Source organism: Anolis sagrei, chromosome 1 (genome assembly GCF_037176765.1).
Source record: "Anolis sagrei isolate rAnoSag1 chromosome 1, rAnoSag1.mat, whole genome shotgun sequence".
Taxonomy (NCBI): Eukaryota; Metazoa; Chordata; class Lepidosauria; order Squamata; family Dactyloidae; genus Anolis; species Anolis sagrei.
In genome coordinates, this window is record NC_090021.1 from 339,899,843 (window position 1) to 339,922,643 (window position 22,801).

A 22,801-nucleotide genomic window follows, 5' to 3' on the forward strand; every position below is an offset into this window, starting at 1 on the left:
GAAGAAAACACTGCTTTGAAGAATGAAATCGGTTTGTTAAATGAGGAAGGGAGTGTTTCCAACCTACGGCTGAGGGAGCTCAATGGGTCTCAAGAAGAACTCTGGTAGGTCTCGTATCAACTATATATAGGGAAAACTCAGTGTGATTTGTGTGTTGTGTCTTTTGTTTCCTCATGCATTACTCTTTATAAGGTTTTTTATCTGGTTGCAAGGCTTCTTTTCTGGCTTCCTACATGAAAATACCAATGCATTTGTGATGGTATATGTGCTTATTGTATATACTTGTGTATATGACGGCCTCTCGTATAAGTCTAAGGCAGGTTTTGGGGCCAAAATTACAGATTTTGATATGGCAAGTGGATAAGTCAGTTCTGCAGAGAGCGGTTACGTTACTGTACTCATAATGAGTTGTGCATAAAATGTCTAGACCTATACATGAGTTTATATGGTATTTATTTGCTGATTAGTGCACACATTTCTAATAGATTTTTCCTTGATTGAAGTATTTTTGTGGCTGTTTCTCAGTTGCACACATACATAGCCATTCAGAGTGATTGTTGCACTCCAGGACAGGAAAAACCATCTGTGGTGAAGTGTAAATTTTAACCTACAGTTATGTATAATTTTTCTGGTTCTCAACACAGGAGAATCAGCCTTCCCTGTACTTCGACTACAGACTGTTTTCCTGATTCTCAACACAGGAGAACCAGCCTTTCCTACAGTTCACAGACCACAGACTGCTTTCCTGGTTCTCAACACAGGAGAATCAGCCTTCCCTGCAGTTCTCCGACTACAGACTGTTTTCCTGGTTCTCAACACAGGAGAACCAGCCTTTCCTACAGTTCACAGACCACAGACTGCTTTCCTGGTTCTCAACACAAGAGAATCAGCCTATCCTGTAGTTCTCCGACTACAGACTTACCGTTTCAAAATGCCTGCCCTGCCAAGTGACAGTTGGCTCTGCCCCTTTTCCCATGGCAACCCAGCTCAGAGTGAGCTGAGCTGGCTACCATCCCCCAGTTATACTATTTTAAATACTTACCCTTTTAAACGCCCATCTATAATTATACATAACTGTAGGTTAAAATTTACACTTCACCACACCCTCTGACTTTAAACACCACACCGTTGGATGGAAAACAATCCTTTTATTGAAGATAATTAAAAAAGCAGTAAGGTAAAAAAGCACTTTAAAAAATAGGTAAATCCAATTAGGTAGGAAGATAAGCAGGAACAAAGTAGTCTAGGGTAATAGTCCAGCAAAGTCCATAAAACAAAGTCAGAACTTCCCAAATAAAATGCAAGAAACATTAATCCAAGTCATGAGTATAGAAGCATAGATCAAAACTATGAAACAAAGGCACTTAAAATATGAATTTTCCAAGCAAAGCTTTCATGAACGAGGATGAGATCTTGACTTGATTCCAAACGATTCTTCATCTGACTACATATCCTGTACTTGGGACTTTTATCTCCTCATTAGCTATGTCTCTAGCGCTCAGAAATTGGTTTCACTTTAACTGAGAATTTCTAATCTTTTTCTCTCGGAGCCTGGCAGACTGCCGAAGCCACTGTTCAGGTCTCCTGTTTTGACTGATCTCCTCCCGTCTTATCTATTTGCTCATTAATTTCTGCAGCCGTTTTCATGTTCCCTATCATGGGAACTCTCTGGTAACAATTCAGAAAGCACACCATCTTCCCCACACCCTTCCGGGACATTCTCATAGGAAACTACACTTTGAACAGGGATCTCCTGGTCATTCTCTGCATCAATATCCCTGGCCAAACCATTGCCATCTTGAAACTCATCCTGCAACTCATTGACATCACTCCCCACATCCAAAGCACCCTGATCCTGGAACACAGTCACAGACTGAGCTCCAACAGTGATGTTTGAGCTGAACATACTCTTTCTTTAGGGCTATTATAAGCACGAGATATACCAGTTTCTGATGGTGTATGTGCTTTGTACCAGGATGGATAATTTTAGGAGGAATCTCAACTCTGTCACAATTACAGCATGTTCAATTTCATCCCTAAACTCCTACAGAATGACTGCTTAAGTGATGACAATGTAATAATTCCATGAAAGTGAAAAACTGTGAATTAAAAATGCTATTTGTTTTACCTGAGATGACACTTCTTGAGGAATCTCTACTGTTACTTCCATTGGAAGCCGGCTATAGAATTGCACTAGAAGACCTAGAGATAACATGTTAAAGATATCCATGAATATTCAAATCTGCAAAAGTTAAACTTTCAAATGCGGAGGACCAACTATGAAAACTTTTGGAGAAATATGACATGAAAGGCATGACCTTGTTAGAAATCATAACCTTTTGGAAAAATGATGGCATAACCTTTTGGGAAATTGAAATCCCCATAACCTTTTGGAAAATGGCATTCCTCATAACCTTTTGGGAAAATCAGACTCTCTGTTGCACTCTAGGTCAGGAAGAAGCCGTTTGACATTAAAACACACCGCACAAAGAGTGAAAAAACAAATCTTCTTTTATTGAAGCTTAGTAATAGCCAGAAGAAATAAATGCTTGTAAGAAAATAAGGTTCCAGAAAGTAATGAGTCCATAAAAAGCAATAACACAAAGCAATGTCCACACAAATAATAAAAGAAATCCAAGACAGCAGTAACCCTGACAGGAATCAAACAAGATGCAAAGATAATCCAAAAGGTTAAAAAACTCCACAGGAACAAGACCAATTGAACAGGATTTCCATGGCACATGAACTTGGTTTCCAAATGTTGCCTGATCTAACAGGTTTCCCCTTGAGGCAAACTTTATATCCCAAAACTCAGAAATTGGTTTCACTGCCCCCCACATTTTCCTCTTAGCAGACAAAGCCTTTCGGAGCGACATAAACACCGAGTTTGCTGTCGATCCTGGCTAATATCCAGCCGCCTATTTTGTGAATTATAAACATAACAAATAACTTGACAGGCTTGAGATGGTTGCTATTTCCAATAGTTATGTCATAAATTTTGAATTGTGGGGTTTTTTTTTAGAATTGGCATGTGAACTAACTTTGCCATTTTTACAGAAAAGTGATTTAAAAATTACATACATATTTTAATTCAAAAGAGACCCATTTTGTCTGCTGTGTGTCTTTTAGGCATAAGATTGGGACTGTACAGAAGGAGAAAGCGGCCATGCAGAAGATGGCTGAAAACTTTAAGAAGCAGGTAAGCCCCCTTCCTACGAGGTGAGCTTTCCCAGCAGCCCGTGGTTGCCAAAGCATTGTGCACAGCACCACTTTTTTGCTCGGACAGAGCATTGTGTGCGAACGCTTATTTAACAGCTGCTGAGTCGCAGAAGGCCGGGAATGCAATCACATTCCCTCTGGCAAAGGAAACGGACCCCAGCTGCCCCTTCCAAGGTTATCTCAGGTTGTTTCCTAAACCGAAGGTCAAACTTCGACCCCCAAGGGGGTTTTGGACTTCAACTCCCACAATTCCTAACAGTGGGGTCCAAGTTTGCCCATGCTTGCTCTATAGGCAACTTTCAGCAGATATTATTACGAGTATTAGAAACTTACTATAACACAGAGGAAACATGCTGTAGAAATTGTTGTTTTTGTTGTTGTTGTTGTTATTTGAAACACCACAAGATGAGTCCACAGCAGACAAGATCACTCTGCTGCCTGTTGTATTGGATCACACGTCGGACACTTCCCAAGTGTCTAGGACTGTGTGATGTATCGGCAAATAATGCAGGCAGATCCCAGTAAGGTGGCCTTTTGCAGCTTACCTTTTGTCAGTGTTGATTATCAGTGCCGATTGTGTTTAAGTGCAGGCCAAGGTCTTTAGGCACTCCACCTTGTGTGCCAATCACCACTGGGACCACCTTGACTGGTTTGTGCCAGAGTCTTTGCAGTTTGATCTATAAATCCTCGTATCGGGTCAGCTTTTCCAGTTGTTTCTCTTCAGTTCTGCTGTCTCCTGGGATGGCAACATCGACGAGTAGGAGGACATCGACGAAGTGAGGAGTATTATGCTCCAAAACTCTGTCTTTCTGAATTCGGAAGTTCCAGAGGAGTTTGACGTGTTCATTTTCTGTAACCTTTTCAGGCTTGTGATCCCACCAGTTCTTTGTTACAGGGAAATTATGTTTGTGGCACAAATTCCAATGGATCATCTGAGCAACGGTGTTATGCCTCTGCTTACAGTCTGTCTGCGCAATCTTCTTGCAGCAGCTGAGAATGTGATCTGTTGTTGTTGTAGATTTCATATACCACAGAGGGAACATGCCTTAGGGCAGTGGTTCTTAAGCTGTGGGTCTCCGGATGTTTTGGCTTTCAATTCCCAGAAATCCTAACAGCTGGTACACTGGCTGGGATTTCTGGGAGTTGTAAACAAAACACCTAGGACCCACAGGTTGAGAACAATAACAACAATAATAATAGTAATAATAATAATAATAATAATAATAATAATAATAATTCATATAACTCAGAGACAACATGATATATAATGAGTTGTGAATAGATTTTTTTAACTGCATTGTTTTCAGCGACCTTGCTCAGCAGCAGTTTTGCTCACAGTCTTCAATCTTTGATTGTGAGAACATAATTTACTAAGATTTACATCTTTACTTGTGCTTCGAGAGGACCACCATTTCTGTGTTGCATGTCTTTGTGTGAAATTATTCCAAAGGAGAGACATTTAGTCTGGGAAAATTAAAGAGTTTCCTTACTTACCAAAAGTAGAGAACTTGGTCTTCCAGTTAGAAGTCCTAATACATCATGTTCATGGGTTTTGTTTGGACTCCTAATCTCCAAACAGGTATCTGAACTAAGAGCGAGGAACCATCAGCTAGAAGTGGAAAATGCCAAACTTGGTCGCCGAAGCTCCCCGCATCTGGCGGACACCCAAGACCTGAATCAGCAGCTGAGGAAAGTGTTTCATCCGCGAGAAAAGGAAGCCGGAAAGTGTGGGCCGGAAGAAGGCGGGAGAGAGCGCTCCCAGCTCAAGGAGGAACTGGAGAATTACAAAATCCAGGTATTACAAGCTCAAATGTGTTGCACTAGTGCCCTGAAGCACCTTTTCACCACAAACCACACTATCTCCAGGTAATCCTGTAAGTAGACGTTTATTTAAAGAAGAGTATATGTAAAAGAAAATTAGCAAATTAACAAAAAAGAATCAAAGTTCTAAAGATTATTTCCAAGATAGTCGAGAATCCCAAAATCCTTTCAAATACAATCTCCAGAGCCACTCCACAAATATATCCATAAACAAGATAGCATGAATCCAAGGCAGGCAACCTATATGACACATGAACTCGAAGCAAAAACAAATTCAGAAACTTAAATACATGAAATTCCAAGAACATAGGACCAAAACCCGAGAGTTTTTCACCTGAATACAACATTGCTCTCACAAGGAATTATACCAGCAGGAACCACCTTAAAAGGCCTCAATACCTCCCATAACATCATTGCCCACACACCTGCTTTTCCTTTCCTTATCTCTAATTCTCTGGGAAAAGCAAGTCTGTCCTTGTTGCATGCTCTGTCTCTGCAATTCTAATCGCCTTGACCTAGACAAACATTTGTCCGCCACATTTCTCTCAGCTGGCACGCTCTCATAAGAATTGATAGAGCCCTGAAGCACCTTTTCACCACAAACCACACTCTGTCCAGATAATCCTGTAAGCAGAAGTTTATTTTAAAAAGAGTATATGTAAAAAAATAGCAAATTAATGAAAGAAAATCAGAGTTCAAAAGCTAATTTCAAGATAGCCGAGAATCCCAAAATCCTTTCAAATACAGTCTCCAGAGCCACTCCACAAATATATCCATAAACAAAATTGCATGAATCCAAGGCAGGCAACCTATGCAGCACATGAACTAGAAGCAGGAACAAATTCAGAAATTTGAATACATGAATTCCAAGAACATAGGACCAAAAACCAAGAGCTGTTTACCTGAATACAACATTGCTCTCACAAGGAATTATACCAGCAGGAACCACCTTAAAAGGCCTCAATCCCTCCCATAACATCATTTCTCACACACCTGCTTTTCCTTTCCTTATCTCTAATTCTCTGGGAAAAGCAAATATGTCTTTGTTGCATGCTCTGTCTCTGCAATTCTAATCGCTTTGACCTATATAAACATTTGTCCCCCACATTTCTCTCAGTTGGCACTTCTGGCAGGTTCTCATGAGAACTGATATTGCTTTCTCCAGTCTCGTGGGAACTGCCTGGAGATTCCAAAACAAGTCTTTCCACGCCACTTCAGACCTCCTCTGGGCCCTCTGAATCTATCCCAGCATTCCCTTCCTCATCTTTTGAGCACTCCGAATCTGACCAGGCTACAAAACAATGGATGTTGTTTAGTTCAAACAGAAAAGTAAAATGCCAAGTTCAGTTCTCACATCTTCTGATATTCCCAATGTGCCTTTACGCAACTTAATGCTCTCCCCAACCTCATCTTGTACTAGGAATAAGGACTATTTACCTGCACTTTTGAGAGTGTTGTCTAGATTATTGTCCAAACTAACCTAAATTGTTGACAAGGCATGGACAAACTTCAGCCTTCTAGGTGATTTGGACTTCAACTCTCACAATTCCTAACAGCTGGTAGGAAGTGTGGGAGTTGAAGTGCAAAACACCTGGAGAGCCAAACTTTGCCCATGCCTATGGTAGACCCTAATTGTGAAAGAACTTCCCTTTGCTGCTGTTGTTTTTGTCGCAACTCAGGAAAGATTCACCTTGCTAAGAACAACACCACACACACCAAGGCTGTAGGTTTTGTAGTTTATTGAAGAAAAAGCAAAATCATAAACATAGAAATAAGGTTGCAAAAGTTCAATAGCCAAAACAGAGCCTTAAATGCAAAGACCAAGTTTCCAAGGTCCAGAGACAAATAACATGAAGTATAATCCACAAGCATTGGTCAAACAAGAATCCATGACAGCATGACAAAGTCCCCAGAAACCAAGATCAAAACCAAAGTACCAAAGAGCTGAAAGCTTTCCCCAAAAGCCGAGGCAATTCCAGAGAAGTTAACAGGGTGTAAGCAAAGTTGCACTGACAAAGGGTTGACTTCAATCAGATCATTAAATATGCTTTCCTAGCATGAAAGCATTACGTTGACCTCAAACTTCCCATTTGTTAGCAAGCCGAGCACATCGACGTACCCTTAATTGCAAATGGTCCTCCCTAACTAAATCCCCAGCACCTTCAAGGCCGAATCACTCATTATCCTGGGAATCGACAGACACTGAGCTCACAGATGGAGCGGTCGACTCCTCCACCTGCAGCTGTGAAGTTTCATCCAAATCATGACCATCTTCTAAAACAACATTCTTTTCCCTGGGAAACTGAAATGACGCCTCGTTTTCAGTATCAACACTGTCTGCCTCAACAATAGGGACATGTTCAGAAATCTGTAACCCATCATCCTCCTCGTCCTGAGGAAACTCAGGCTCAGAAAGCTTAGGCTCAGACTGAGCCACAACAGTTTTCCTTTCTTCCTCCTCCTCTTTTGTGTCAAACTGTAAGCGATTTCTCCCATCTTCTCCTGCACCCAAACTTATTTTTTTGTGATTTGCTTCTAGTCCTCAACACTGGTCTCATCCTTGGAGACGGAGCTGTCTCAGCTCAGGGTTCAAGCCCAAGCTCTGGAGCAGGAGAACAATTTCCTTAAAGAAGAATTGGAGAAGGTAAAGCAGGTAAGGACACGTACGGGAAAGTAATTTTTGGGGAGCTGTCCACAGGAGCCATGTGGATCAGCCCATGGGTTCAGTCTGCAATCACGTCCTAGAAATAGTTGGGATTTGTAAACAGCGGCAGCAGTAACAACTATAGCAGAATCATACCCTCCTGGAGTTGGAAGAGACCTCCAGGGCCTTCAAGTCCAAACTTCCTACAGCCATACTGTTGCATCCCAGTTCAGGAAACGAGACCATAAGATTAACTCCACCACACTGGCCTGTGGGAAAAAACAATCCTCTTTATTGATGAAAAATGGTTACAAAAGAAAGGCAAATGCAAAGTCAAAATGCCATAGTAGAAACACAGCAGTTGAAAGACTCTGAACTTGAGCAAAATTCCAAAAGACACAATACAGAAACTAGGAACCTGTTAGCATCACTAACTGTACTTGAAAACTAGAAACCTCTGGGAATGCAGGCCATGGAACACAGGAAATCTGCCAAGGTACTGCCTCAGTCTGAAACGTTGCTTGATCTGGCTAGACAGCCGGGAAGAGGCCCCTTATACTAAAGAAACTATTTCTTGAAACGCCTCCAGACTTTGAAGCCTCCCTCTCCCATAATCTATTTGACCTTCGTAGAAACTGCGACTCACTCCTGTTTTTCCAAATCTGTTCTCATTAGCAACCCCAGGTGTGAGTCCTTCTGGAGAGCTATCACTGCTTGATTCCAAAACATTCTCATCAAGAAATTCAGTTTCACTTTCCCTGCCACTGGCCTCATAATCAACAGATTCAACTCCATCGGGGAAAGATACATGTTCAGAGGCCTGTTCAGTTGCATTAGGAAAGAATCAGGTTCAGGTTCAGGTTCTGGTTCGCATGGAGGCTGAACCCCAACACATACAGCTTTTGGTTAAAAATGTCTAGAGAAGGAAACCCTGCCATTGGTTCTTTGGTTACACAGCTCTGACATTCAGGAAGATTTTCCTTATGTTTCGATGGAATCTCTTTCTGTATGGTATGTCCTATATATACATTAAATAGGATAAGTCAGGCACGGTGTTTTGGACTTCAACTCTCACAATTCCTAACAGCCTTCCGGCCATAATGTGTCTCCTTGAGGAAAATTAAGTATAAGGCAGTGCCTTATTTTTAGGGAAACACGGTACTGTTCCTAAAATGGAGTCTGAGTCCCAAACAAGCCCAGATTCTGATTTTTTTTTCTTGGCAAGATTTGTTCAGAGAGCATTTGGCTTTGCCTTTCCCTGACTCTGAGAGAGTGTGACTTCCCCATGTTTCCTTGGCTAAGCAGGAATCTGGTTTCCAGAGTTGTAACCCCGTGCACAAGTTACTACACCACATTGTCTCTTTTCCAAGGCATGCCTGATTACATTTCAAACGGGCTCCCCTTTGTACAATCGAGACTGGTTTCTTTTTGACAGTTGCCAAGATGCCCGGATCTCTCTGACCTCCAAAACGAGATTTCCAGTGTCATTGTGAAAAATGAGAAGTTGCTGAAAGAGAAGGAAGCACTCAATGAAGAGCTGAACAGATGTGTGGAGAAGGTGAGGGCTTTGGAAGGTACCATAAGCATGGATTCTGCCCAAGGTGCCCCAGGACTGATATAGGCTCTGTAGACCTGTGCATGGCGTGCCCATTCACCCTGCAAACAAAACAAAGGAGAGATTGGAAACCAAAGCCTTGAGTATCGGAAGTCTTCACAAAAGAATATGTAGTTTGCAAACACGAGGCTCCCCCTCTGCCTTCCAAAAATGTGGGAAAAGGAGAAAATCAAGCAAAATCCCTCCTTGGGTCCCTTCTCCAGCTGGACGAAAACATGCCCATAAGAGATCAAATACTTAATTCATTTGCTAAATCCTTTTCCAAGATAACAATAAAAGGCTGCACAAGCATCCCCTGCTTTTTGGTGACTCATTTTTGGACATTCGCTGTTTCGACCAATCTAAATTATAGCCAAGTCCCTCTGCTTTGCTCTTTCAACCACCATTATGGCTCTATACGGTTCTGGCCCAGCTTACTTGTCCGAACGCATCTGCCTCTACATCCCACCTCATAATTTAAGATCATCCGGGGAGGCCTTCTCTCGCTCCCACCATCGCAAATGCGGCTGGTGGGGACGAAAGACAGGACCTTCTCGGTGGTGGCCCTGTTCCTGTGGAATGCGCTTCCGAGCGAGATACGATCAATCCCATCCCTCCTGGCTTTCAGGAAGAAAGTAAAATTGTGGCTATGGGATCAGGCTTTCGGTCAGAAGACATAAATTAGCACTTTAGTGGAAATGGATTGGAAAGGCGATTTACATGAGGATACGATTCTATTTGGTAACCAATGTTTTTATATTGTTTACTTAATGGCTTATGTATTTTATGTATTTTAATGGTTTGATGGTTTGTTTAATGGTTATTGTATTAATTGTTCGTGTAACGGCATCAAATTGCTCCCTATGTAAGCCGTCCTGAGTCCCCCTTTCTGGGTAGAGAAGAGACGGGATATAAATACCATAAATAAATAAAATAAATAAATGGTTGCTTTTATGGTGTGCTCGCTCCCCTTCTCAACCACCTAGTGTTTACTCTTGCATTTGCAAGCTTTAAACACTTGTGTTCCATTTTCCAGCCAATTCTAATTTCTGACAACATACAGTCCCCAGCCCATCAGATCAGCAGAGACTCCTTGTACTGCTTAGGTTATTTTAACTGTAATTTCTATTGTACTGTTTGCTATTTTGGCTGCGTGTTTTAAATAGTATCAATGCTTAGTTCTGATTGGGAGTGCCAGGTCAGAGATTAATTGGGAGGGAATTGTAGAGTGGCGTCTGCAGGGCATTGTCTCTGTTACGGCTGCCCTCAAATTCCAAACGTAGGCCTTATCTTCCTGGGCTTCTCTCTTTCCTCTGCAGTTGGCCAAAGCAGCCTTCCTGGAGAACCTCGTCAGTTCCTTGAAGCAGGAGAAGACATCTCTGGAGCACCAGAACCAGGCGCTGAAGACCCAGATTGCAGCATCCCAAGACAAGGTGAGTGGGTGGCTCTCGCTTCTTAAGTCTCAAGAGGACTCCCAAGCTGCAAACCTGTGCCTTCAAGGAAAACGTAACCCCATCCAACATAGGCTGTAACCCTGTTCTGTCGCCGCTGGGCTTGAAACGAAGTGCTTTTAAAATAGGACGTGCAACTTTAGCCCAACGGGAAGCCAGGGGCCCGAAGAGAAACCCTTAGAGAATTTCCCCCCATTAAACGGTCTTTAGAAGGCTTGAGCTTAAATACAACAAAGTCCTTTATTGATGAACAATTAAACAGAAACTTCTTTTGTCTTCAAAGATTAAACAAATGCTTCCAGGCTTCAAGCAACTGGTGGCTTCTATCTGTTTCTTTGCTTTATTTCCAAGGAAAATTCCTTTCTAGCTTCTCCCAGGCTAACTGTAAACCTAGACCTGACTGATGTGAAGCTACTAACGGTCTGAACTGCGTCTCAAACCCGAGTGGACGTACCCGTAGGCCTGTAGTCGCTTTAGCTGGATATCTTGATGTTTAAAGCTGTTATTCCCTCCGAAATTCCTCAGGGCTGTAAGGCTGTTTCCCCAGAACCTTTGGGAATCTTTAGATGCTCTTAAGACTGTTCTCCCCTGGGAAGTCTTAAGGGTTGAAGCCTTTGTACAGGAGAAAGCCTGTACACGTCCTGTACATTGACTTCCTAGCTGAGACTAACTGAAAAATGGCCCCTTTCCCTTCCCAATCGCCCTGAGCAAGGGGTGGGACCAAACTCAATGATGATGGACAGGTGGCTATAACTGCAACCAAAAGAAGCCACCTGTGACGATGTGTAAGTTTTATTTCTTTGGTTATGTGTAGTTTGGACAGTGGTTTAGGGATGGTAAGTATGGGAGATTATGTTTTGTGGGAGAGGGTGGCTTGGTGTTAGCTGAGTTGCCATAGCAACAGGGGCAGAGCCAACTGCCTCTTCATGAGGCAGCTGTGAAGTCAGTCAGTGGCCGGAGAGCTACTGAGAGAACACTGAGTCTCAGGGTGGAGATTCAGGGAATGTAATTGTAAGCTACAGGAAGGGCCTGATTTATCTAGTGGGAGAAACAGGGAGTTAGTCAGTGGCCGGAGAGCTACTGAGAGAACACTGAGTCTCTAGGTGGAGATTCAGGGAATGTGTCTGTAGCCAGTGTGCTATAGGGAATTCTGTGAAAATAAGCCTTTTAGCTTAGTTGTTATGTTAGGGCAGTTGTCCAGAAGGGTTACATCTGCTTAAAGAAACTTCTTGAAGACTGTGCCTGAGATTACTCATGAAACATTACTATTGTAACCATCAAGATTTGTGCCTCTTTTGAAGAAACAGTTAAACTTATTATACTGCTGTTAAAATAAACTTGTTACTGTTCTCCTCAAGCCTTGCCTGATACAGTTTCTTCTAAGTTGAACAGCCTGCCATAATAAAGTCAGCCAGAAACAGTCCCTTTATAAAATAGTTCCTAGGCTGATATTGATCGTTGCCCGGCTTCCCTCATAGATTAGGTGGCAATGGGTGTTTTACCACTCGCACCTTCACATTTGGTGGCATTCGGTGGCATTAATACGGTCTTCTTTACAATTGGTGGCAGCAGTTTAACGACTCCTTCACACCACCTATCTGCAGAGTCTCTGAAACGTAGGACTAAACATTCAATGCAAAGCAAAACAAAATTGGAGCTCCTGGTTCAGCTGTACCAGAACAAACCCTATCCCTGTTTGACCTTGCGACTGACCAGGAGGACCTCTGTCTCGTCAGATCACAGCAATGCAGCACCAAATACAGTGGGCCTTCAGAGTTTGCAGTAGGAGCTTGCTTCCAGAACCCCATGCGGATATTAAAGACTGTGCATTGTTAAGTTCCTTTCTGCTGCCTCCCCTGTGCCATTTTAAGGAGGATTTACTGTATTTGCAGTCATCAAATTGCACTGGAGGACCAAGAGATGCCCAGAGAAGTATTATCTTGGGCGAAAAAAAGGAGTGTTGGTCATTTCTATTCTTATGATGCTACAATAATCTGTAAACAATCAAATCCACCAAAGTTGAGGGCCAACTACATCCCTTTGTCCTATCAGCATTTGATTGATCTCTCTTCTCTTTCCCCCTGGACTTTTTAAGATACAGAGCTTTGATGACGCTGTGCAGAATGTCAATGTCCAGATGTCCCGGCTCAGGTCAGACCTCAGGCTGTCCCAGCAGGAGAAGGAGGCTCTGGAGAAGGATCTGATGTCGTTGCACAAGCAACTGCAGACAGCCAATGACAAGGTAGCCCAGGCATCACTCTCAGGCCATGTGGGGAGAGGACAAAGATGCATGGGGAAGTGGGGCAGGCTTACCTTTTGCAGCATGCACCTCCGAATTTTACCTCTTTGTGCACTCTGTTGTCAGTCTGCAATTGTCTTGCCAGAATCAGAAATCTTTTATTTATTTATTTATTCATTTAGAACATTTGTATCCGTCCTATTCTTGACCTCCGAAGAGCGACTCAGGACAGCTTCCAACAATATAGAAACACCAATAAAATACACAATTGCATAAAATGATAATAAATATACATTTAAAAATGCACCGGGACTGTGGCGCAGCTGCATTAATATCACTTCTGACCAAAAGGTCATGAGTTCGAAGCCAGCCCGGGTCGGAGTGAGCTTCCAACCAATTGTGTAGCTTGTTGTCGACCTTTGCAACCCGAAAGACAGTTGCATCTGTCAAGTAGGAAAATTAGGTACCACCTATGTGTGGGGAGGCTAATTTAACTAATTTACGAGGCCATAAAAAAGACTCCAGCAAAAGCATGTGGGGAATGCAGAAGTACTTCCTCAGTGTTGCAGATGGAAAGCGACAGCTCCCCTGGCAGCCAGAAAAAGTTAAATAGCTTCTGTGTGTCTGTCTATAAATGTTGTGTGTCTTCGGCATTGAATGTTTGCCATATATGTGTACATGGTAATCCGCCCTGAGTCCCCTGCGGGGTGAGAAAGGCAGAATATAAATACTGTAAATAATAAATAAATAACAGTAGGCCAAGTTTAAAATGTGCTCCAAATCAGTCCAAAAAATGCGTTCCATACAATCTCATCTAAGCCTATAAAAAACATCTATTCTGCGAACACTTGCTCCCACAGCCAAGTCTTAAGTATCTTGTGAAAAGTCCGGAGGGAAGGGGCAGATCTTTAGGGAGGGAGTTCCACAGCTGAGGTGCCACCATGGAGAAGACCCTGTCTCTCGTCCCCACCAAACGCGACTGCGATGGTGGCGGGACTGAGAGCAGGGCCTCCCCAGAAGATCTAAAAGTCCTTGATTGTTGTGACTCAGCTGGAACCACAGAGAGTTTCTGATAAGGATGATGGGTCTCAGGTTCACAGTCTGGTTCAAAATGTCCCTGTTATAGACAGTGAAGAAGTGCAGTTTCCCACAGCAAGGAATGAGATTATTGATACTGAAAATAGCAAGGTGCAGTTTGACTCAGAGAAGGAAGAAACTAAATGGGAAACTAAAGCAGCTTGTTGTACTTGTTAAGAGTTGCTGTTGAAAGTATTGCTGGTCTATTATTCTTGGACGTTCCATGTTGCCCTTGGCAGTACGAAGGCCCTACATGATGGGCCCTTTATCTAAAATCAGACTGGCCAACATCCTTTAACACTTTGCTCAGCCTGATAATGAGCAAGAAGGGAAAGGAGGCTGTCTAGACCTTGAACCGGTGCTTGACCGCTGTGACGGTCTGGATGAGGGCGAACAAATTGAAACTGTATCCAGACAAGACAGAGGTCCTCCTGGTCAATTGAAAGACCGAACAGGGCATAGGGTGACACCCTGTGTTGGCTGGGGTTACACTCCCCCTGAAGACGGAGGTTCGCAGCTTGGGAGTGATCCTGGACTCATCGCTGAGCCTGGAAGCCCAGGTCTCAGCGGTGGCCAGAGGAGCTTTTGCACAACTAAAACTTGTTCACCAGCTGCGCCCGTACCTTGGGAAATGTGACTTGGCCACGGTGGTCCACGCTCTAGTTACATCCTGAATAGATTACTGCAACGCGCTCTACATGGGGCTGCCTTTGAAGACCATTCAGAAACTTCAGCTAGTCCAACGGTCGGCAGCCAGACTACTAACTGGGGCAGCATACAGGAAGCATACCACCCTCCTGTTGTGCCAGCTTCACTGGCTGCCGGTCCACCTCCAAGCCCAATTCAGAGTGCTGGTTCTGACCTATAAAGCTCTATACCAGTGGTTCTCAACCTGGGGTCCCCAGTTGTCACTTAATTCAGGAATCTATCCAAATCAAGGCATCCAGGAACCTGAGACGAGATCTTGACCTAATTCCAATGTTGCTTCGTCTGGCTACAGATTCTGTACTTGACACTATAATCCCTATAACCTACTGTATATCCCAAGTGGCCAAGAATGGATTTTTTTCTCAGCCTTGAGTCTCCTATCAGTCTCTGCTGCGATCCAGCAGAGCGCCTGAGAGCCTGATTTGTTTTTCTTTGCTGAGTAAAAACACTTCTCCTGTTCACTGGCTCATTAATTTCTGCAACTGGACCAAGCACCGAGCCTTTCTCAGGCTCAAGGCCTTGGGAATCCTCTGGTAGCACTTCAGGCCCAGGGAACAGACCATCATCCCCAAACCCTTCAGGAACATTCCCATCAGAAGACTCACTTTGAACATGAGCCACATTGTCATTCTCTGAATCTAGACTACGGTTCTGGGCCAGCTTACTTGTCCAAACGCATCCGCCTCTATGTCCCACCTCGAAACCTAAGATCATCCGGGGAGGCCCTGCTCTCACTCCCGTCAACAGCACAAATGCACCTGGCGGGAACAAAAGACAGGACCTTCTCAGTAGTGGCCCCTTGCCTATGGAACACATTCCCAACTGAGGTAAGATCAGCCACCTCCCTCCTAGCTTTTCGAAAGAAACTAAAAACATGGTTCTGGGGCCAGGCTTTTGGAGAATAGATGCAAGCAGCACTTTAAGGGAATGTGACTGGAATGAAGATATGGCTGATGAGACTGTTTTACTGTTTTAATGGTGGCTTTAATTATGCTTGTGGTTTTAATTACTGTAATTTGTTATGTAATGGCTTTGGAATGGGGCCCATTGTAAGCCATCCTGAGTCTCCCTTCGGGGGTTGAGAAGGATGGGATAGAAATGCAATAAATAAATAAATAAATAAATAATACTTTTTCTCAGTCTGAAGCACAATGTGACTGCCTGAATCCATTCCTTATCCGTGCCCTCTCATTCTCCCATCAGAATCGGGTTCTGGAGGCGGCCATGAATTCCTCTGGGCTGCAGAGCCAGCAGAAGAAGCTCTGTTGGGAGGAACTGGACCAGCTGGTCAAGGAAGAGCAGCAGCTGCTGCGGCAGGAGAACGAGAGGCTGCAGCGGGAAGCCCAGGGCGCCAAAGCCGATCTCACGCACTCCCGGGAGAAGGTAAACGGGGTGCCGTTCGGGTGCATTTCCATGTCAACATTAGCCTTCTGTAATCCAAAAAAACACCCAACAATTTCAAAACAGGGAGTACAGAACTGCACTGGAAAACATTGGAAAATGGCATTCACAACCATTTGGAGATCATACCTTTTGGAAAAGTTTGAACCAAACTTGACACACAAAACTACCATGACCAACAGAAAATATTGGAAGGGTTTGGTGGGCATTGACTTTGAGTTTTGGGAGTTGTAGTTCACCTACATCCAGAGAGCACAGTGGACTCAAACAAGGATAGATCTGGACCAAACTTGGCACGAATACTCAATATGTCCGAATGTGAACAATGGTAGAGTTTGGGGGAAAATAGACCTTGCCATTTGGGAGCTGTAGTTGTTAGGACATGTGGGAGCTGAAGTCCAAAACACATGGAGGGCTGAAGGTTGCCCACGCCTGCTTTAAACAGAGGTTGGATGGACATCTCTCTAGAATGCTTTAGCTGTGTATTCTTGCAAAGCAGAATAGAACTGGAGTGTATGGCCTTTGTGGTCCCTAGATCTAGTGTCTAGGTCCAGGGAAGTCATGCTCCCCATGCTCTATTCTGCTTTGGTTAGACCACACCTGGAATATTGTGTCCAATTCTGGGCACCACAATTCAAGAGAGATATTGACAAGCTGGAATGTGTCCAGAGGAGGGCGACTCAAATGATCAAGGGTCTGGAGAACAAGCCCTATGAGGAGCGGCTTAAGGAGCTGGGCATGTTTAGCCTGAAGAGGAGAAGGCTGAAAGGAGACATGATAGCCATATAGAAATATGTGAGAGGAAGCCACAGGGAGGAGGAGGGAGCAAGCTTGTTTTCTGCTTCCTTGGAGACTAGGACGCAAGGGAACAATGGCTTCAAACTACAAGAGAGGAGATTCCATCTGAACACGAGGAAGAACTTCCTGACTGTGAGAGCCGTTAAGCAGTGGAACTCTCTGCTGTGGAGTGTGGTGGAGGCTCCTTCTTTGGAAGCTTTTAAACAGAGGCTGGATGGCCATCTGTCAGGGGTGCTTTGAATGTGATTTTCCTGCTTCTTGGCAGAATGGGGTTGGACTGGATGGCCCAGGAGGTCTCTTCCAACTCTTTGATTCTATGATTCTATAATGCTGTGGTTCATAGAATCCTAGAGTTATAAAGTTGGAAAAGAACTCGAAGGCCATCCAGTCTAACCCCATTCTGCGATACAGAAAGACACCATCAAAGTACTCCCTACAGATGGCCCCCCAGCTTCTGTTTGCAAACCTCCAAGGAATTAGACTCCACCACACTTCCAGGCGGCATATTCCTCTCTTACCGACTCCATGACTTCTGTTTTTTCCCTATTGGTTAATAAAACCATATTTATCCTGTTCTTCTCTTTGCCAGGTACGGCAGCTGGAGTCCACTGTGCTCTCCTTCAAGCACCAAAAGCACCAAAGCCAGTCAGGGATGGTGAAAGCCATGGAGCAAGAGAAGCTGGGCTTGAAGCGGGAGTGCGAGAGGCTGCAGAAGGAGCTGGCCTTGGCCAACAGGAAGGTCAGTCCCAGGACACAGTCTGTTTTGTTCCAGGCGAGGAGATAAGCAATCAGAAGACACATAGATGCAGGTGCAATGTCAGGAGAGAATGCCTCTAGATCATGACCATATAGCCCGAAAAAACCTACAACAACCCAGAAGACACTTCATTAAACTGGGTGTTTAGTTTGAACCTTGGTTAATTCAAGGTTGTCATGATTTAAATCTGTTTTCTTTGTATGAGGGTTGAATGAAAAGTAATGCTTCCACCTTCGTAACTCCTCAACAGATGGCAGTACTGGTATGTGGCAGGTACTGGCTTGTTCAGTAGACTCTCCTCTACAGTTCCATTTTGGCGGGAAGCCTTAGCATTGAATGGTTGTGTTGTTAAAGTGCGAAGTATAGAACCCTGTGCAGACGGTTGGTCAGTGCGACTTAAGCAACGTGCAGTCATTGAATTCTTGACAGCAGAAGGTGTCACCCCAAAGGAGATCCATCAGAGAATGCAAGCTGTTTATGGGGATTGTGTTGATGTGGGTATTGTGTGGCATTGGGCAAGTAAGCTTAAAGATGTTGAGGTGGGAACATCTGACTTGCATGATAAACAAAGGGTTGGACGTCCTGTGACAGCAACCACCGAGTTTCACACGGTTACCCCACCCTTCTCAACGCCTGGGGGGACTCGGGGCAGCTTACAATTGGCAAAATTCAATGCCGCTTCATAAAATACAAATAGCAAAAATAACAACTAAAACCATGAACATTAAAATAAAAATTAAACAGTATACTTATGATCCATTTAGTTATTGGCAGTCTGGTGGCTATTTATCTAGCCATATACTAATGATTACTCTGCTTCACTTATCCAAATCCACTTCCAAGCCATAGTCAAACATTATCAATTGTCCTTTAACCTGATTGCCCGAAGGCCTGGTCCCACAACCACGATTTTACCTTCTTTCTGAAGGTGAGGAGGGATGATGATGATCTAATTTACCCGGGAAGCATATTCCACAAGCGGGGGGCTACCACCAAGAAGGCCCTGTCACTTTTCCCAACTAAACGTGTTTGAGACAAAGGCGGGGCCAAGAGCAGGGCCTCCCCAGAGGATCTTAAGCTCTGAGGTGAGACGTAGAAGGAGATACGTAGAAGGACAGGTACGATTGATTCAGGACAATCATCGTATCACTCAGAGAGAAATTTCAAGCATAATCGGCATTTCACAAGAACGTGTGGGTCACATTATTGTTTTGCTTGGCTATCAGAAGAAGATCTGTGCACAATGGGTACCCAGGATGCTGATGCCTGAAATGAAAGCACACAGACTTGAAACTTCAGAGTGGATCTCGCCACTGTACGGCATCCTCCTTACAGTCCAGATTTAGCACCATCTGACTTCCATCTGTTCCTGATAATGAAAGAAGATATGTGGGGACATCAATATGGTTCTGATGAAGATGTTGAGATAACTTTGAGACGCTGGTTGCGGAAACAGAGTGCCGACTTCTTCCATGACGGCTTCAGAAAACTTGTTTGTCATTGGCAGAAATGTATCCAGTTGTCTGGTGATTATGTGGAAAAGTAAATAGTGGTAGTTAAAGAGCACATTCTAAGGATTATTTCTGAGTTTGATTTATTAAGATATTCCCATCCAAACACAAGTAACAAAGGTGGAGGCATTACTTTTCATTCAACTCTCGTATTGTCAAAGGGTTTCACAGCCACAATCACTGGAGTTCTGTGTAGTTTCCAGCCTGTATAGCCATGTTCTAGAAGCATTTTCTCCTGATGTTTCACCTGCATCTGTGGCTGGCACCTCAAGAGGATCTGATGGTGGTAAAGCAAGTGGAGTGTAGTTAATTGGAGAAAGATCTGTTGTCTGTTTAAGGCAATTAGGTTTCTTAGGTGTTATGTCTTAGAACTATTAGGGACAAAGATTGTTGTTCATTCGTTCAGTCGTCTCCGACTCTTCGTGACCTCATGGACCAGCCCACGCCAGAGCTCCCTGTCGGCCGTCACCACCCCCAGCTCCTTCAAGGTCAGTCCAGTCACTTCAAGGATGCCATCCATCCACCTTGCCCTTGGTCGGCCCCTCTTCCTTTTCCCTTCTACTTTCCCCAGCATCATTGTCTTCTCTAGGCTTTGCTGTCTCCTCATGATGTGGCCAAAGATATGCCAATGCATATGCATATATCTTTATCTCTCTCTTAAAAGAGGCCCAAAGTGGTTAGCACTAAGAACAATAGAACATCCAATTTAAAACCTGCTCTAAAACGCCATTTCTCTGCCCGACAGATCAGCCAGATGAATTCTCTTGAACGTGAGCTGCAGACCATCAATTTGGAAAACGAAGGCCTCAGGAAGAAACAAGTGAGACTGGATGAACAGGTGATGGAGGCCCTTCTCCGTACATGGGGTGTCCCTTATCATGATCAAAAAGAAGAAATAAATGGGGGATTCTTTCAGTTTTTTTTCCAAGGTGTTCACTTGAATTGCTATGCTCTCCTTGTCCATATGACAATGATTTGGGAGAGTTATGATATTTGGAAAGGCTTGACCTTGTTAGAAATCATAACCTTTTGGAAAAATGATGCCACAACCTTTTGGAAAATGGCATTCGCCGTAACCTTTTGGGAAAATCATGAAACTCCCTGCAAATAGTTAAAATGTCGCTTGAGTCAACCTTCTCCTTAGTGGTAAATATCCACTAGTATTCATGCAAGGCAATTAGGTTTCTCAGCTGTTAAACTGATATACCGAGATATCTCTTTGAACTGTTAGGGACAAAGATATGCCAAATCACATGTATAGAGACGGGGGGCGAGAGAATTTCAGAAGTGTTCTTTCAGTTGCCCAAAAACATCTACTCTCCCTTAAAACATCTAGGTTTAAATCATGCTCTCAAGAGAGCAAAAATAAAGTAGTCTTTGTTAAAATAACATAGTTGGTTTACTCACAAACTTAATGTATTCAGTGTAAAGGCACTTTGTATTTCAATCCAGGTACAGATAGGATTTGAAGTAGTTTCTCTATTCAGATAACACAGGTCACTTTTCTTTTAATCAATAGTCCATAGTCTAGCATCTCTCTGGTCTGAGAGTCTAATAGCGTCTCTGTTCTAAGACTTCTAAGGCAAACTGTTTCTACATTGAAAGTCCAATGGAGTCTGCTTCTACTGACATCTGAAAACATACTATTTCTAAAATGGAGTCTGAGTCTTGAACAATCCCAGGGCATCTTATAATCAACAGCTCATAGTCTAGCATCTCTCTGGTCTGAGAGTCTAATCGAGTCTCTGTTCTAAGACTGTTTCTACATTGAAAGTCCAATGGAGTCTGCTTCTACTGACATCAGAAAACATACTGTTTCTAAAATGGAGTCTGAGTCCTGAACAATCCCAGATCTGATCACATGGTCTGCAGCCCCTCCCACAACACAAGTTAAGGAAAACTGCATACTGATACATACATATACAATACAGTAAGCAATCCGAATTATATATATATACAAGTAACTAATGGAGGCTTGTAGAAGGTTGCTATTTATTAAGAAATAAAACTCTCATAATAGAACATACATCTGAAAAATAAGAGGTTTTAGCTCAGTTTTCAAGGGAGGAATTGCATACTTTCTTCATCTAGGCCAGCCTTCTCCGATGCTGTGGCCTTCAGAAAAGTTCCTCCTGAAATTTTGCAGTGAAATTCAGCAAAACTGAAGTGATTCTATAAACTTGTGAGTGAGGTGAAACCTGCAGTTTCAGCTGATGTAAATGCCGGACATCAAAGCATTCAAGCATTGTATTGTCAGAGTAGTAATTCTCCATTGGCTTTATGATCTCCCACATCAGCACTCACACGTTCTTTCAGTTGAACGTCTTATGAACTACTAAACTTTAAGGCCTTCCACATACAAAATGCATAGTATTTTGCAGGACGATGCTTCATCCCCCCAAAAAGTGCCAGGATGTGACAGCTGGCCTTGCTTTGTTTTGCGGGATTGCGTCTTACATGAATAAGAGTAACATCAACAACAACAATAATACACTTTTTAATATTTCACTCTATCTTCCCAAGGGTACTTAGAGCGGATTACAGTATACACATATATAGGCAAACATTCTGGCCATCTGTCAGGGGTGATTTGAATGCAATATTCCTGCTTCTTGGCAGGGGGTTGGACTAGATGGCCCATGAGGTCTCTTCCAACTCTTTGATTCTATGATTCTATGATTCAATTCCTTTTATTTGGTGAACAATGACATAAAATACACAAACAAAGGCAAAGGTTTCCCTTTCCATCTCTGGTGTCTGGAGGCGATGCTCAGCTCTGGCCATGCAGAGGTACTCTTGTTCCATTTTTCCATGCCGAGGAACCTATTGTCCCTAGACCCTCCTGGTTGTGTTTGCTAGCATGGCTGCATGGGCACCTTTTACTGGTAGCTATTGATAACATAATAATAATAATAATAATAATAATAATAATAATAATAATAACAACAACAACAACAACAACAACAACAACAACAACAACAACTGTATTTTTGTACCTCGCCTCCATCTCTCCCAACATGGTTAAAATAACAATACAATTCATAAAAACATTTCAAACAATACAAAACCACTTTCAATGGTCTGAATAGTGCACAGTACTGAATTCGGGTGCTCAACTGGTGCAGATCATTTGACAAAGGATAGGGTTGAGGGATAAAGTGCTAAAAGAAAGTACATAACAGGGTTTGGACCTAAGGGGTAGTATAAAGGGAGCATTATATCTCTAACCAGGACAATGGTAATATGTGAGATCTAATTAGGATCAAATTGAGAGCCACTCACATTGCATGTTTTCAAACTGCTAGGTTGGCAGGAGCTAGGGCTTCCAGCGGGAGTTCACCCTGATCCACAGCTCCAAACTGCTAACCATCTGGTTAGCATTATTTTTATAGATTTTATTTACCATATTTATATATCACCTCTCTCAGCCTACAGGCGTAGGGCTGGGCGGTTTCGTTTGTTAATTTCGTAATTTGTTATTAATTCGTTATTTTTTTTATAACGAAGCGATATTGAACCATTCAGGAGCAACTAAAAATCGAAACGAATTTTTCAATTCATTTCGTAATTGTTTCGAAATC

General features: G+C 43.1%; 1 protein-coding gene across 11 annotated transcripts in view; it reads left to right on the forward strand.

Annotated features, from left to right (window-relative positions):
• NIN (ninein) overlaps positions 1 to 22,801 on the forward strand; it is a 188,166-nt gene that overhangs the window by 145,263 nt on the left and 20,102 nt on the right. For 8 of the 11 annotated variants that reach the window (XM_060753002.2, XM_067463133.1, XM_067463134.1 and 5 more), the window contains 10 exons: positions 1 to 104; positions 3,130 to 3,199; positions 4,799 to 5,014; positions 7,580 to 7,693; positions 9,120 to 9,242; positions 10,598 to 10,711; positions 12,825 to 12,971; positions 15,957 to 16,136; positions 17,542 to 17,691; positions 19,966 to 20,058. The exon at positions 1 to 104 is cut by the window's left edge and continues 22 nt beyond it. In XM_060753002.2, the coding sequence (XP_060608985.2) occupies positions 1 to 104; positions 3,130 to 3,199; positions 4,799 to 5,014; positions 7,580 to 7,693; positions 9,120 to 9,242; positions 10,598 to 10,711; positions 12,825 to 12,971; positions 15,957 to 16,136; positions 17,542 to 17,691; positions 19,966 to 20,058 (1,311 nt within the window). The remainder of the gene's footprint in view (positions 105 to 3,129; positions 3,200 to 4,798; positions 5,015 to 7,579; positions 7,694 to 9,119; positions 9,243 to 10,597; positions 10,712 to 12,824; positions 12,972 to 15,956; positions 16,137 to 17,541; positions 17,692 to 19,965; positions 20,059 to 22,801) is intronic. The other 3 variants (XM_067463125.1, XM_067463128.1, XM_067463127.1) reach the window with 3 other exon arrangements.